Below are 12,770 nucleotides of genomic sequence, written 5' to 3' on the forward strand. Positions count from 1 at the left end.
ACAAAATTTCAACGGCACTTCAGCTGATTGATTTTTCCCGAACCTGGAACCCGAATCCGATTTCCGAACCACGGCGCGAGAAGGGGCACACATCATCATGCATCACGAAGACAGCGGAAATGAGATAGATGGCAACAAGGACAGGATCGCAATTATGTGAGACATGCTCGGGTGCTATGCGAGGGAAAAAACGACGCCGTTTCGTGAGAGTATCGTAAAAGTTCATTATCTCGGGCAGGCGGGAGGACCTATGATCCTGGCCATTTCAGCTTGATCCCATCCAGCCCTGCAAATGCATATCAGCGGATGCGAGGAGAACAAGCACGGATACGACTCACAGCGTAGGTACAGCATGTCCGCGAGCGGGCTTCTGTCCTTGATGAGATCGTCAGAGGGTCTCTTGCCCCGTAGGTCATTAAGCTCTACGCCCGAGGGCTTGTCGGCACCTCCCTCTCGGCGGATGTGTGGCGCCACTCCTGGTCTTGAACGGTCGACCATCGCAGCCATGGTCATATCACGTATCTGAGCGTGAACTGTCTCGCTCCTGGAGTTGTGCGTCAGTGGCAGCCCATCACGGTGATGGACTCACGATTGGATGCCGCCGAGTATGTCCATGATTACCCTATAAGCCAATTCTGGATCCGCTGTACCGAGATCCGCAAATCCTTTACGGACCGTGTTCACAGCCTCCACAGCAGAGGCATCGTGATTGACAGTGGATACCTGATAGGCCTTGTTAATGTCACGAGTCCCTAGGCCACGTACCTGATCGAGAACTCCAAGAACCACTTCCTCTACCAAAACCTGGCCTGCACGACCCTTGGCATTGAGCGTTTTGCGCGGCTTGGCGGGGCTCTTTGCCGTGGTGACCTTTGCGGATGGTCCAGCATCTGGAATTCTTCTCACTGATCCAGTACCGATGAACTCTTGGGATGCGCGACTCGACGCAATCTCATCAACCTTCTTTACAGGTCGAACGGTCGAGTAGCTGCAAAACTCCGTGAGCGAAGGCTTTAACGCGTCTCGCAGCGCGACATACCCATCACCAACGTCATCCATCCGCATGACCGTACCCCTCTCTCGGTCGTTGCGCTGTCTCCAGGTCGATTTTCCAGGCGTACCGCTCTTCGTCGAGCTTGCATCTTCGGAATCACTGGAACCAGGTGTGATGGGGAGTGAGTCGACACTGTGAGTCTGTGAAGAAGCGTCTAAGCCGGGTAAAGATACTTCCGATGTCTGCGGGATAATCAGCTCAAGCAGTCTCATTTGACGCACCGCTCTTGAATTCGCCCTGACAGTCCCCTTGACTCTCGCTGTTCCAGACCCTTCTGCCAGATCCCACTCATCGTCATCATCCGACATGGACGTCAAATCCAGCTCGACCGGCGCGCCTCTGACGGTCATACGTATAGTCTCATCGAAATTCCATTCACTCTTGATCGTCCCGGGGGTGATAGTACCGTAGTCTCCGCCACCGGCCTGCTTTGACAACGTTTTGGATGGTGTCGATTTCTTGGCAGGGCTTTGGACCCGGAAAGCATTGTACCGCGTCACGAGCTCCACCAGTCGAGATGTTGACCGAGCAGAGCGGATGAACTTGTGTTGCAAAAGGTCTTTTGCAGTTGCCCTGTCCTTGGGATCTTTCTGCAGACAACAGCTGATAAAGTCTTGAAACTCTGCTGACCACCCTTCATTCTCGTCCAGTCTCGGAGCTTTTGCTTTTGGGATGAGGAAAAGGACTCGCATGGGATGGTACTCGACCAGGGGAGGATCACCTTTGGCCATCTCCATGGCGGTGATACCCAGTGACCAAATGTCTGCCCTTGAATCGTAACCTGCTTGACGGATGACTTCCGGAGCCATCCAAAAGGGAGTTCCGACAAAGGTGTGCCGTTGGGATTTGTGTGAAGAAAGCTGGGCAGCGACTCCAAAGTCGGCTTGAGGAGGGTCAGTGAAGATGGCTGATTGACAGCTGGCTCACCTAGCTTGACGGCTCCATTGGCCGATAAGAGAATGTTTGCAGCTTTGATATCTCTGTGAATTTTTCCCTCTTCATGTAGGTACAGCAACCCCATCAGGAGTTCCCGACAGATGATGGCGATCTGACCTTCGGTAAAGACGCCAGGTTTTAGCTGCAGACGAGTCAGCAGATGTGGCGGTCGAGCGGAGCAATACTCACGAGGTCCGAACAGCTTCCTCCGGCAAGGTATTCCATGACGATCCAAAGTCTCCAACCTCGCACAAAACTCCCATAATACCTCGTCACAAATTCCGAATCGCAAGCTGAAAGGTGGGCAATCTCTGCTTGGATTTCTGAAATGTCATCGTCTGACGATTCGAGGTCTGCGGCGAGGTCAACATGATTTGAGATGTGCAACTCACCGATCATCTTTATCGCAACAATCTTTCCCGTATCATTGTGTTTCCTGAAAGACCATCCCGCCATCAGTGACGCGTCCGTTAGAATGGTTTGAGAACTCACGCTTTCCACACTGTGCCAAAGCTGCCTGTTCCGAGCTTCTCTAGTAAAGTATAGGCGACGGAAGGATCTACCAGAGACGATCCGGAGGGGATAGACGACGACATGGTGGCGAGGAGGGTGATAAGAATGGAATGTGTGAGATAGGTTCAGCTCTGAATGAAGGAATGACGGCCGGTGCTCAGGTTCAAAATGAGCGCTTTGTGCGGATATGAAGAGCGTCAGTGAGCTGTCTCGAGGTCAGGGAGACGGAGTGTTCGAGGTAGAGACACAAGAGGATGAAGACGTTAGATCGTCCTCATAGTCCAATGACATGATCTCGTTCTCAACTTTTTCCTCTCTCCCCTTCCCCCCTAAGTCCTCAATCTTTTCGCCCAGACATTGGACTCAAAGCCTTTCAACTCAGGCACCTATGACACAATGTTTCTGGACCCCCCACGAGATTGAGCACTCACCAAGCAGAGGACTTCTCTTCTCTGTTTATAAGGACAGTAGATGCCTCACTACCACTGTCTAGATGCTGTCGAGTGTCAAGATTGAATGACAAAGGAGAGTGAGAGAGGTCAACAAACGTCACCATAAAATGATGGCTAAGGTGGCCCAGTTCTGTTGACAAAGTTAAAAAAGAAAAAAGGTCAAACCGCGTGTGGCGATATTCCCACGGTGGAACAATGGTGATAGATTATGGAATTGTAGATGGCCGCCGTCTCGAGTATGAAGACGAACATCTCCAACTCGGTACATCTGAGGAGGGGCAATGTCCAGACCATGTCAAGGACCAAGAGATGAGCTCATTGCGTGTGTCATGAAGAGTGATTGGTGAGTGAAAAGCTATCGTCATCGTGGTCCTGGGTCCTGGATCCAATGTCAAACGGATTACGCCCGGTGTCAATCCGTCCGTTTCGTCCGATTGTCCGTGACCCCCCTGGATCCAGTCGGGTGCTTTTCTTGCTTCTTCTTTCTCTTCATCATCATGGTACCTTGAAAGAATCAACACTGACAACCCCCTTGTGCATCAGTGTCCTGAAAGGTGGTAAATCCGTAGGGGATTGTATCCGATCACCTCAGGAACTGCCTCTACGGTGTCAACATCTCATCGCGAATTATTCAGATTGTAAAAAGGGAATGGTGAGGGTTCTTTTTCTGGGGGGCAATACGGTGCACTGCTTCCATCAACACGCTGACCAATGTCCTCAGCTCGATATGCGCAGGAGGTTCCGAGGCAATCATTTATCAGACGACGCTATGAAAATGGCGACAGGGGCTGGGTTAGCTGGAGCAGGCATGGCGGATATTGGGCCAGATACGAAGAAGTGAGGGGGCGACATGGTTGAGTGAAGAGAGGAAGCACATACATTGTTGTACGCATTATGATACACACCAGTCTGTCTGGAGACCTACATACAGATCCTACTCAGTACATTGCACCCTCCTGTGTATCTATACCATGCTGGGGGCATATAACACTCCTGTACCACTAAACGCCGCCTCAATCATCTCCGTAGTTCTTGGCGGGGATGAAAAAGGTTAGAACTCCTCCCGCTTCATCCACGTCGCCTGATGTGTGAGCTGAGAACAACTCGTCAAAGACTCACCAATATATACATACGCAATGATGCAGTGTTTCTCGCAGATGCCTGATCAGTCCTGTGAGATGTGTCCGCCTCGTATGCATTGTTCATCACTCACAAGCGATGGCTGTCCCGCCGACCAGATGACAGTTGAGAAATTTCAGCAGGCCTTTGATGGACACAGTGGTGGAGAACATCTTGTCTTTCGGGGTAGCATCTGCTTCGCCGTCGGCTGGCACTGCCATCAGCCAGATCCAGGCTGGACAAGCGATTGTACTCACAGGATGCAGCGGGATTATGAAGATTCCGCCAACTCATACTCATTTCCACGCGGGGATCCATAACCGAGAGCTCCATCGCGCCGTCCTTATATGGTGAGTTACTGATTTTCATAGTACCGCTCACATGATTCGCGCTCATCTTGACGTCCTCAGCGAGATGGCTCAATCTAGAGACGATGTTCCGGAGATCCAACAAGCTAGGCAGGACCAGATGGACCTGAAAAAGTGGGATAAGCTCGATCTCGTCCCTCATCAGGAGGTAGGTCCCTCGCTCACATCAGGTGGAGGGCACATTGGCTCGTTGAGCTCATCTTGCCGCTTCTTCGTCAACACATTCACATTGACCTCGTGTGTGATAGACATGAGTTTGCCTAGGGCGGTCTAGGACCCATCAAGCTCAGCCCGTTTCCCATCTTCCTGCTCTCTCATCATCCACTCACAGTCCCCTTGATATCGAATACCCATATCGCCTGACCACCAGTACCGCCAGACGCTGCGGGACGTTTATTCAACTTGATACTGACGTCTGAATCGCTCAATGCGGTCGAGTTGAATCGTGAAGCTTCGTTGGTGGTACCAGCTGGGAGAACACGAATAAGCCAAACGCAGTGACAGGATTCGCCACGTAGAACCCACCCGAGCTGTCTGCACTTTTGAGCACTTTCAGTAAGGCGTCAAGGTTGATCTCGAGCCATATTTCATTATCATTGTTAGATTCTATCCGGAATTGAGTGAAAAGTGTAGGCTGAAAAGGGGGGGGTTTAGTGAGGAAGGCAGTGCGACAGACATTAGGCTCACCACTTTGACCTGTCTAAGAATAAGTGTGAGCCAGACACTCAATTACATCCCTGACACCCCTACGCCTCACTCACGACCATACCTGGACACCATCTTTGCCCTCATTCCCCGAAATGATGAAGTGGACCTTTTCAGCCGACAACCGGATGATACATAGCCTCGCTAGACTAGCCAAGCTCCTGACAATCTCTACAACCCGTCAGCCTCCATGTGAAGCTTCCACTGACTATGTAGCAGAGGGACATTCGAGACTTGTGTTCTGAATCTCATGTCCGCTCCCAGCTGGTTCGACTCATTCCATACCGTGCGTTTTGTGGTGACCGTAACAGGCTGAAGACATTTTGAATGATCGCCCTCCACTCTTGAGTGACACGCGTCAGAACAGACATGACGTGGAATAGCCACCAGTGATAACCTGCTGGGGGGAATTGCTGTGGTGCCGTCATTCTTTGGGGAGCGGCGTGGCTCAGTGCTGCGCGGCGGAAAGAGGGAAAAACACGCACAAGTTTAGAAGTGAGGACCTGATCAAATCAGACCACCATCACCAACAATTTGCGCATTCATAGCATAGTCGAATACACATCATGTGAGTGAAGCAGGCCCGAGGGTGCTGTCTGCGACCCTCGTCTTGGCGTTGGTGCTGACAGGTCTCACCTTTTCACTCAGGTCTGAACAACCTTACGACCCATACATTCCTTCTGGATCTCGTGGACCCGCTGAGAACGGTAGCGGAGGAAGCAACGGTGCAGGAGGAGGAGGAGCTCAGAAGCAAAAGGCGAGCTCGAGCGAGCGAGGAGCGCTCAGTAAACACTCATGGAGACTGACCGTCGTCCAATTCCTTCCACAGATTCGCGCTATCCAGGATCAGATTGATCAATCCGTGTCGAGTGAGTTTTTGCTTCGAGATTGCGTGTGTGTCGTTGTGAGCGTCCCGCTGACATAGACCCAACTAGTCATGCACGACAACATCACAAAGGTCAGCGATCTCTCACCGCATCGCTATGTCGGGGCGATTGATCTGACGGTCTACAGGTCGCAGAACGAGGCGAACGATTAGACGCTTTGCAGGACAAGACTGGTGAGTGGAGCGAACCCCTCGCATTGCAGTCAGAGATGGAGCGATGTCTACACTCCTTCAGACCGTCACGTTCTCTCTCACTGATACGCTATCACATCCAGACACACTCGCCGTCTCCGCGCAAGGCTTCAGAAGAGGTGCCAGCAGAGTCAGAAAACAAATGTGGTGGTGAGTTCTTTCGTCGTTTTTTTTTCTTCTTTGGAGTGGAGTCGAGAGCGGTATTGACCCTGCCAACAGGAAAGATACCAAGATGAAGATTATAAGTAAGTCCTCTCGCCTCGATCTTGTGACCTGATGGGAAAAAAAACCTCTCGTGCTGATGATACCTATCACCAGTCGGAATCGGTATTTGCGTCCTCGTCGTCATTATCGTCGTCCCGATCGTCAAGGCGTGAGTGATGCCACCGTTCTCCAGTTGCCGTACCATCCATTAATCGATGCAGCGTCACCGGCAACCACAAGAACTAGACGTGCTTGCTTAGGTACCGCCTCGCCTGTGCTCACTCCTTTTCCCTCTCTTTTACCCTGTCTGATCGTCTCGCCTCGATCTGGCAGTCCACATACCTTCTTCGCCTCTTCGACTCGTTTCTCTTCTTGTTGTGCAGAATACTCGTTTGGCTAGAGCACCCTTGTCCATACGACTTCAAGACTTACAGTACAATATCCTTACGCGTGCCATGATGAATACATGCATGCGATAGCATGAGAAACGTCGGAATGACGAGCTTCGACATCCCGCGTGTATATACAATTCATGCCTCGTGAAAATAGGGATCAATATCTATCTAGCTAGTAATCGGAAAAGAAGGCTACCAGATATCAAGACAGGGCAATCGTCTCTCGTGTATGAGCCGTAGCGGACTCTCATTTTCTCGTCATCATCTAAATTTTGGTCTAAATTATCAGACCCCATTACTACTACTAATACAGGGTGGGTGTGAATGCCGCGGTGCAAAACAGCTCTCATGTCATGATCGCGGAAGCGTTCGCCGAATGACTGGGTCGTCGACTCGAAGCTGAGAGCGTCGATCGTGACGAAGGCTGACGTGAAAGGTTTGTCGTACTGCGTTTACGTCCAGGGATGCTGGGGCCGGCGGGCCTGCGTCCAGACAGGCGGTTGACTAGAATGAGAGCGTCAATGGTCTTTGTCATGTGCCGCGCTGATGAACCCACGATCGTTCATAAAGCTGACTCCCCAGGCTTCAGAAGTATACTTGCTAACGTACTGATGTGACGTCAACCATTGCTCTCGGTCCACATGGTCAGTACTCACCGCCCAGAGCTTGTTCCAATTCGAGTGCCTCTGTTGCGCGCTCAATGTCAACGCCACGTGAATGGCATCTGCTGTAGACTGCACATCCCAGGGGTTGATGAGAAGACTTCCGTTCAGTGACTGCGCGGCACCGGCAAATTCGGAAAGGATCATGGATCCATGTCGGTCAATCTGGGACGATATATATTCGTACGCGACCTGCACGTGTTAGCGTCTCATGCAACAAACATAGTGCATAAAGCTCACCAAATTCATTCCATCTCTCGTACTCGTCACCAAGCAGGCGTCTGCCAGCGCGTACATCGCCGTCAGTTCATTGACAGGGACCGATTTGTGCATATAGTGAATGGGCGTGAATTCGACCGTTCCAAATCGACCGTTGATCCGTCCAACCAGCTCGTTGACACATGCCCGCAGGTTCTGATATTCTTCCACATCTTGACGTGACGGAATGGCCAGTTGAACGAGGACGCACTGCTATCAGCGAGCGATCAGGCTATTTGGGCTCACCTTGCCGACCCATTCGGGGTGCTGCGCAAGGAACACTTCGAACGCGTGCAATTTCTGTGGCAGACCCTTGATATAGTCGAGTCGGTCGACGCCAATGATCACCTTCATCCCCTCAAATCGCTTTAGGAGGAAGTCCAATCGTTGTTGGATCTCTGGCTTTCGAAGCCCATCACTGAATTGATATGGATCTATACCGATCGGATAGGTGCCGACCTGCGCGTATCGACCTTCGAATTCGACTCCATTCGGCATCGTGTGGAGACCGAGAATGCGGGTGCAGGAGGATAAGAAGTGACGGGCGTAGTCGTAGGTATGGAATCTGGATGTGTCAGATAGGCTCAATCATGTCGTGCCAACGGATGTTCTCACCCGATCAGGTCACATTGCAAAACCCCCATCAAGATTTCTCGACGGACTGGCAGGACTCTTGGAGAGTCAGCATATCGTTATCGACGCTTTCTCACCTGTAAATTTCGCTGGACGGGAAAGGGGTATGTAGGAAGAATCCAATCTTGATATTTCCTTTTCCACGCTTCCTCGCGGCCATCTCCTGCTGCTGGTAGACGGAAATGGTCCGTCCAAAAGAGGGTCGTTTCAGTCCACCGTTACTGGCCGTCCTCCTCGACGTGGGAGTCATGGTCAAGCTTTCTTGTGAACCCTCCTCCACCACGTCCCCCAAGGAATCGAAGTCCTCGTTTGCAGGAGCGACTCCGGGCTGCATCCCCAAGACATCCTTGACAATTTCCGCATCGACACCTTGCTTGACCCTTCCAAGTTCTCGACGGACAGCTTCGCCCTGGGCGGCTTCACCAGACAAGAGAGAGCGCAAGAGCATGGGGAGGAGCATGAGATGATAGTCTTGGACCCAGATGATGTCACCTTCTTGAGCCATGGTAGCGACGACATCTGCGAATCGCATATTGGCTTCTCTGTATGCAAGCCAATGCCCAGCGTCAAATTCCATCTCGCCGGGATGATAGTGGAACAATGGCCAGAGAATAGAGTTGGAGAAACCTGGCATGCTCAGAGAGGAGCTTCGTGTGGCTAGCCTCACCGTTGTAATGCCTGTCCGAGAGGTCATCTGAAAGGTAGACAGGGTAACATTGATGTTCTTCCAATAGTCGCTTGTTGACATGATCACGGTCTGCCATGGGAATCTGTAATACGCTCAATACGTGGAAAGCACAGGCAGGACTCACATCTTTCCCTGGCCAGCCAATCCATGTAAAATTCATACTCTTCTTGCAGCCCGACAAGGCAGATACAAGCCCACCCGAGGACATCTTGGCATAAAGAGTCAGCTGGAATGTTCGTCTGTTGACCACCCCTCTCACCTTGAAATGGTACTCCCCCTCTGCATCTTTGCTGATGGTCACTGGCAGGCGATTGCTGACGACAATCAACTTTTTCTCATTGCCTGCTTCTGATTGACCGAAGGATGCTTTTCGACCGTTGTCGTGATGAGTGTGGGTGGTAGGTGATGAGACGGTCATGTTGACAGAGGTATGTGGGTGTGGGTGTGCAGTACAATCGCGATGGGCGAGTAATGAGAGATGAGTCGAACAGAGTCAAAGGGATGGAAGAAGAGGAAGATGTGAGCAACAGGAATATTGGGCTGAGGTCACAGTCCCTTTGATGACGTTTGAACGAGTCCAAATGCCCCAAGGTTTGACAACTGTTCAGGTACCTCGAACCAAAAACGAAAACGGGGAGGGAGAGTTGGGAAGTCGTCGCGGTTGATGACCACACCAGGAGAGATATCTCTATGCAGCTGCGTTTGAGACGCTGTACAGTTTTGGGTCAAGAAGACGCTTGCTGGCGTGTTGGTGTGAGGATGTGAGAGAATGCGCAGAGAGCCAAAAGGTTATATTATATGATGATGAAAAAAAGGTGGAAAGAGAAAGGGCGAGGGGAGGGGAAAAAATGACGCGCGCCGAAATGTTCCGAGCAGCGAGCGAGCGAGCTGTAATGTGTACCTGAAATGAACAAGTGCAACTTGGATTTCGGTTGGGGGGGGATGGGTTGGGTCCGACCAAAGGCAAGCTCAGCAGAGCATCTGTACTATCGGTTCCCCAGCGCAAGTAGCTCTGGACTCAGAGAAGGCGAGAGACTGGTGCCCCCCCATCCAACCCTTTCTCAATTGCTCTCTGAACCCGTCCAATGTCTCTACACATGGGCCATCCATCCATAATTGCGCAATAAAAAGCCCAGCGTCATTAGGATTACGCACATCAGTGGCGGCGGCAAAAACGTCGACAATTCAAAACAGCTATAAAACAGTGAGGAGCAAGTCGAGCATTTGAAGCCATGTCGGTCGTGAAGACATGCATGAAGGGCTGGGGTCATTAGGTGCATAAAGGATCCTCTGGATAATGGCTCATGTCAAGCTGGACTGCGCAACTTCTGCTGCTTAACCGTCAAGAGCCTCCCTTTTCTCCGAACTGTAAGGGGACCTTGCGGTAATCCCGGTAGTGTTGGGCTCGACCTTGGAGTTTGCAATACTTACGGGCTTGTCATCTTCAAAGACTTGACCGTCATTCGTTACGGTCTCAGTCGTGTTGTCCTGGACGGTGGTTCCCGGCTCCACACCCTGAGAGTTGGACCAGCCAGAGAAGCCAGGAGTTGTACTTTGAGCTGCACGTCCAATATCTCGGGCACAGAGGGCTATATTGCTAACACCCTCACCGACCAAGGATAAGGCCGTCAAGACGGCTGTTCCAGTCTGAGCCCAAAACATGGCGAGGTGATATGAAGGACCAGCACTTTCGAGTTCAAGAATGCGTGCAAGGAGAGCATCACAGAGTAGAGCTTGTGATGAGCGTTCGTCTTCCCCTTCCTTTTCCAACATGGCGGACCTGTGTTGGCTGTATTCGAAAAGGGCCTTCCAGGGCTCAGGCTGGCTATGAGAGGTCCAGTCAGGCCTCAAGTTGGGCGACCAATATGGGAACTCACTCGGCAGCCTCAAAGAGGTTTCTTGTGGCAGCTATCGACTTCCGGGATTCTTGTGACTGCAGATTGACGGCGAGCGATTCAAGTTTATCCAAGGCGGATAAGAAGGACTTTGAAGATGTATCCATTTCGATTTTTCTGGCCCGCTTTTCGGCCTCTGTGGTCTGGGGCATTGTCACAGCCGCCAACATCCCGTCATGCTGTTGCCGAAGGTAGCCGCCAAACCTCCTCTCCTTCTCTGTCAGTTCCGACTCCAAATGCCCTGTAAATATGGGCAATGCTGATGCCTCGACAGTCTCCAGGAGGAAGCGTTCAGCTGCTGAGATATCAGTCAGAGCTTCGAGGACTGTCTTCGGGGTGGCAGACTCAGTGAATGAGTCTGTGAGGTTGTGAGAGCCGCCATCAGTAAAAGCCGCCTCTGATGGCGTGGGTGAGTCGCCAGGCTCCGACATGTCCAAGATTGCAGATGATGTGTGCGTGTGTAGTGTATGTATTAGACTGGACGTCAAGTAGGTAAGAACGACACGACGGTCTTTGGCCACCCTATGTACATATATGAAGTCTTCAAGTCCCCACTAAAATGAACGTTAGGAGGAGATTGCCGATGAAAGGATGATAGACGAAGAATGGAAAAACTGCTTTCACCCTTTGCAAGTCCTGAAACGTGTAACAACTCAAGACATGGTCCGATGAGGAGGTAAACTATCTCGGCAGCGATTTGCTCAAGGTCTCACGCCCCGTACAGGCCTCCTTACATGGCGGTGTAAGAGACCAGGGGAACCGAGCAAAATTGCTAGTTGTATGATGGCGCCGTATCTCACTGAGGACATACGGATCCTTCGTTCAGGGGACTTGTGCATAATCGTTGAGTACGTACAGCACCAAAAATTGTTTGTTCACGCAACTCGAAGGGTAGACACTCCCTTGGAGACGCTGCTTCCTGCTCCTAACAGGTCTTTCGTTGACGATAACCACCCAGGACTCTCGCTCGCATTTGCCGATCCATGTGGGTTGAACGACGTTCCACCAGAAACTTCAGTACCGATATCTTGGCCTCCCTGGGTCAATACGGTCTGCTGTCCACCTTCAGACTTCTCCGGTATACCACCCTTTGGGTAATGCCAGCCGGTCACACCAGAAACGGCACTACCGAACCCTGAGGCGGCATCACGGAGAGACCTCACAGCGTTGGTCACCCCGCCGGCAACCGATGAAAGGCCTGCTGCTGTTGAATGTAAGGAGATAGAACAGGTCCTCCCAAGGTGAGACAGGATCCCTGCTCGTTCGGCAGCCGATAGTCTATGCTTGAGCTCCTCATTCTCTCTTGAGATCCACTCGTCGCGGTATTTATAACTATCTGTTTGATTCTTGAATTCTGCAGCCTCAGTTTCTACGAGGCTCAAAAGAGCGGAGGCGTCACTAAAGCCTGAATCAGCTGACAAACGGATTTGCCTCTCCACTTACTGGCATGCCTTGCTCAAGGTCCTCAATGTCGCGATTGCCTTCTTTGCGTTTTCGGACTTTTGAGAGCCTTCGTCCGTTTCCAACGTCTCGAGTATCGGATGGAGCGTACCATTGGCCTCTGATAGGATGGCTTCGAAGATCAAGCGTCTCGTTTTGACGTCCCTCTGGGTGTCCTGTGGCCTGTCCAGCGATAGGGCAAGCGTTTTGACGTCGTGTTCGAACCTCTTGCGCAACTTAGGATCGATGCCTTGCGATGCACTGTCAGCAGCATCTTGTAGAATACGCTTGGCAGTCTCTGGCGACAATGCTTCAAGGATAGTCTTTCCGGTCTCATAAGCGGGCGCAGAGCCGCTGGTCCAGAGTTCGG

The 12,770-nt window shown here is 51.6% G+C and overlaps 6 protein-coding genes across 6 annotated transcripts; 2 read left to right on the forward strand and 4 right to left on the reverse strand.

The window, feature by feature from the left end:
- Positions 1 to 82: 82 nt before the first annotated feature.
- BD324DRAFT_633177 (kinase-like domain-containing protein) lies at positions 83 to 3,064 on the reverse strand. Its single transcript, XM_022016605.1, has 9 exons — positions 2,483 to 3,064; positions 2,383 to 2,426; positions 2,180 to 2,343; positions 1,982 to 2,132; positions 1,276 to 1,937; positions 1,040 to 1,236; positions 590 to 988; positions 339 to 544; positions 83 to 286 (listed from the first exon to the last, which is right to left on the reverse strand). Exons 1-9 carry the CDS (start codon positions 2,584 to 2,586, stop codon positions 249 to 251), a joined length of 1,965 nt encoding a protein of 654 aa, XP_021869136.1. The 5' UTR covers positions 2,587 to 3,064; the 3' UTR covers positions 83 to 248.
- A 52-nt stretch (positions 3,065 to 3,116) lies between these two features.
- On the forward strand, positions 3,117 to 3,929 carry BD324DRAFT_105024 (cytochrome c oxidase assembly protein PET191-domain-containing protein). The gene is made up of 3 exons (XM_022011919.1): positions 3,117 to 3,298; positions 3,499 to 3,607; positions 3,677 to 3,929. The coding sequence occupies exons 1-3, from the start codon at positions 3,237 to 3,239 to the stop codon at positions 3,794 to 3,796; spliced, it is 291 nt and encodes a 96-aa protein (XP_021869137.1). The 5' UTR covers positions 3,117 to 3,236; the 3' UTR covers positions 3,797 to 3,929.
- A 39-nt stretch (positions 3,930 to 3,968) lies between these two features.
- Positions 3,969 to 5,399, reverse strand: BD324DRAFT_582807 (checkpoint protein Hus1/Mec3; the record flags this gene model as incomplete). Its single annotated transcript, XM_022013583.1, has 11 exons — positions 3,969 to 4,036; positions 4,075 to 4,116; positions 4,169 to 4,288; positions 4,332 to 4,416; positions 4,456 to 4,548; positions 4,608 to 4,712; positions 4,772 to 4,911; positions 4,968 to 5,076; positions 5,130 to 5,142; positions 5,204 to 5,318; positions 5,357 to 5,399. The coding sequence occupies 11 exons, from the start codon at positions 5,397 to 5,399 to the stop codon at positions 3,969 to 3,971; spliced, it is 933 nt and encodes a 310-aa protein (XP_021869138.1).
- Positions 5,400 to 5,476: 77 nt separating this feature from the next.
- On the forward strand, positions 5,477 to 6,832 carry BD324DRAFT_104894 (synaptobrevin-domain-containing protein). Its single transcript, XM_022011918.1, has 10 exons — positions 5,477 to 5,642; positions 5,696 to 5,715; positions 5,796 to 5,904; positions 5,977 to 6,016; positions 6,083 to 6,105; positions 6,162 to 6,207; positions 6,309 to 6,375; positions 6,445 to 6,466; positions 6,534 to 6,598; positions 6,651 to 6,832. Coding segments are annotated over exons 2-10 (399 nt in total). The 5' UTR covers positions 5,477 to 5,642; positions 5,696 to 5,713; the 3' UTR covers positions 6,676 to 6,832.
- Positions 6,833 to 7,007: 175 nt separating this feature from the next.
- Positions 7,008 to 9,727, reverse strand: BD324DRAFT_104796 (trehalose 6-P synthase). The gene is made up of 11 exons (XM_022011917.1): positions 9,325 to 9,727; positions 9,190 to 9,273; positions 9,045 to 9,147; positions 8,455 to 9,004; positions 8,360 to 8,416; positions 7,991 to 8,309; positions 7,727 to 7,954; positions 7,481 to 7,678; positions 7,381 to 7,432; positions 7,272 to 7,328; positions 7,008 to 7,223 (listed from the first exon to the last, which is right to left on the reverse strand). Exons 1-11 carry the CDS (start codon positions 9,481 to 9,483, stop codon positions 7,171 to 7,173), a joined length of 1,860 nt encoding a protein of 619 aa, XP_021869140.1. The 5' UTR covers positions 9,484 to 9,727; the 3' UTR covers positions 7,008 to 7,170.
- Positions 9,728 to 10,008: 281 nt separating this feature from the next.
- Positions 10,009 to 11,179, reverse strand: BD324DRAFT_633237 (hypothetical protein). The gene is made up of 2 exons (XM_022016606.1): positions 10,943 to 11,179; positions 10,009 to 10,890 (listed from the first exon to the last, which is right to left on the reverse strand). Exons 1-2 carry the CDS (start codon positions 11,128 to 11,130, stop codon positions 10,401 to 10,403), a joined length of 678 nt encoding a protein of 225 aa, XP_021869141.1. The 5' UTR covers positions 11,131 to 11,179; the 3' UTR covers positions 10,009 to 10,400.
- Between the last annotated feature and the right edge of the window lie 1,591 nt (positions 11,180 to 12,770).

Source organism: Kockovaella imperatae (genome assembly GCF_002102565.1).
Source record: "Kockovaella imperatae strain NRRL Y-17943 chromosome Unknown BD324scaffold_12, whole genome shotgun sequence".
Lineage (NCBI taxonomy): Eukaryota > Fungi > Basidiomycota > Tremellomycetes > Tremellales > Cuniculitremaceae > Kockovaella > Kockovaella imperatae.

Bases quoted from the DNA above. Each gene is read 5' to 3' on its own strand.
- BD324DRAFT_633177 (XM_022016605.1), bottom strand. From the start codon at position 2,586: ATGTCGTCGTCTATCCCCTCCGGATCGTCTCTGGTAGATCCTTCCGTC. The intron at 2,344-2,382 runs GTGAGTTGCACA...ACCTCGCCGCAG, and splicing joins TGTTGCGATAAAGATGATCG to ACCTCGAATCGTCAGACGAT. The intron at 545-589 runs GTGAGTCCATCA...GCACAACTCCAG, and splicing joins ATACTCGGCGGCATCCAATC to GAGCGAGACAGTTCACGCTC.
- BD324DRAFT_104894 (XM_022011918.1), top strand. The intron at 6,017-6,082 runs GTGAGTTTTTGC...AGACCCAACTAG, and splicing joins GATTGATCAATCCGTGTCGA to TCATGCACGACAACATCACA. The intron at 6,376-6,444 runs GTGAGTTCTTTC...CCCTGCCAACAG, and splicing joins GTCAGAAAACAAATGTGGTG to GAAAGATACCAAGATGAAGA.
- BD324DRAFT_633237 (XM_022016606.1), bottom strand. From the start codon at position 11,130: ATGTTGGCGGCTGTGACAATGCCCCAGACCACAGAGGCCGAAAAGCGG. The intron at 10,891-10,942 runs GTGAGTTCCCAT...GACCTCTCATAG, and splicing joins AACCTCTTTGAGGCTGCCGA to CCAGCCTGAGCCCTGGAAGG.
- BD324DRAFT_104796 (XM_022011917.1), bottom strand. From the start codon at position 9,483: ATGACCGTCTCATCACCTACCACCCACACTCATCACGACAACGGTCGA. The intron at 7,955-7,990 runs GTGAGCCCAAAT...CGCTGATAGCAG, and splicing joins ACCCCGAATGGGTCGGCAAG to TGCGTCCTCGTTCAACTGGC. The intron at 7,433-7,480 runs GTGAGTACTGAC...ACGTCACATCAG, and splicing joins ATTGGAACAAGCTCTGGGCG to TACGTTAGCAAGTATACTTC.
- BD324DRAFT_105024 (XM_022011919.1), top strand. From the start codon at position 3,237: ATGTCCAGACCATGTCAAGGACCAAGAGATGAGCTCATTGCGTGTGTC. The intron at 3,299-3,498 runs GTGAGTGAAAAG...CTTGTGCATCAG, and splicing joins TGTGTCATGAAGAGTGATTG to TGTCCTGAAAGGTGGTAAAT. The intron at 3,608-3,676 runs GTGAGGGTTCTT...CAATGTCCTCAG, and splicing joins CAGATTGTAAAAAGGGAATG to CTCGATATGCGCAGGAGGTT.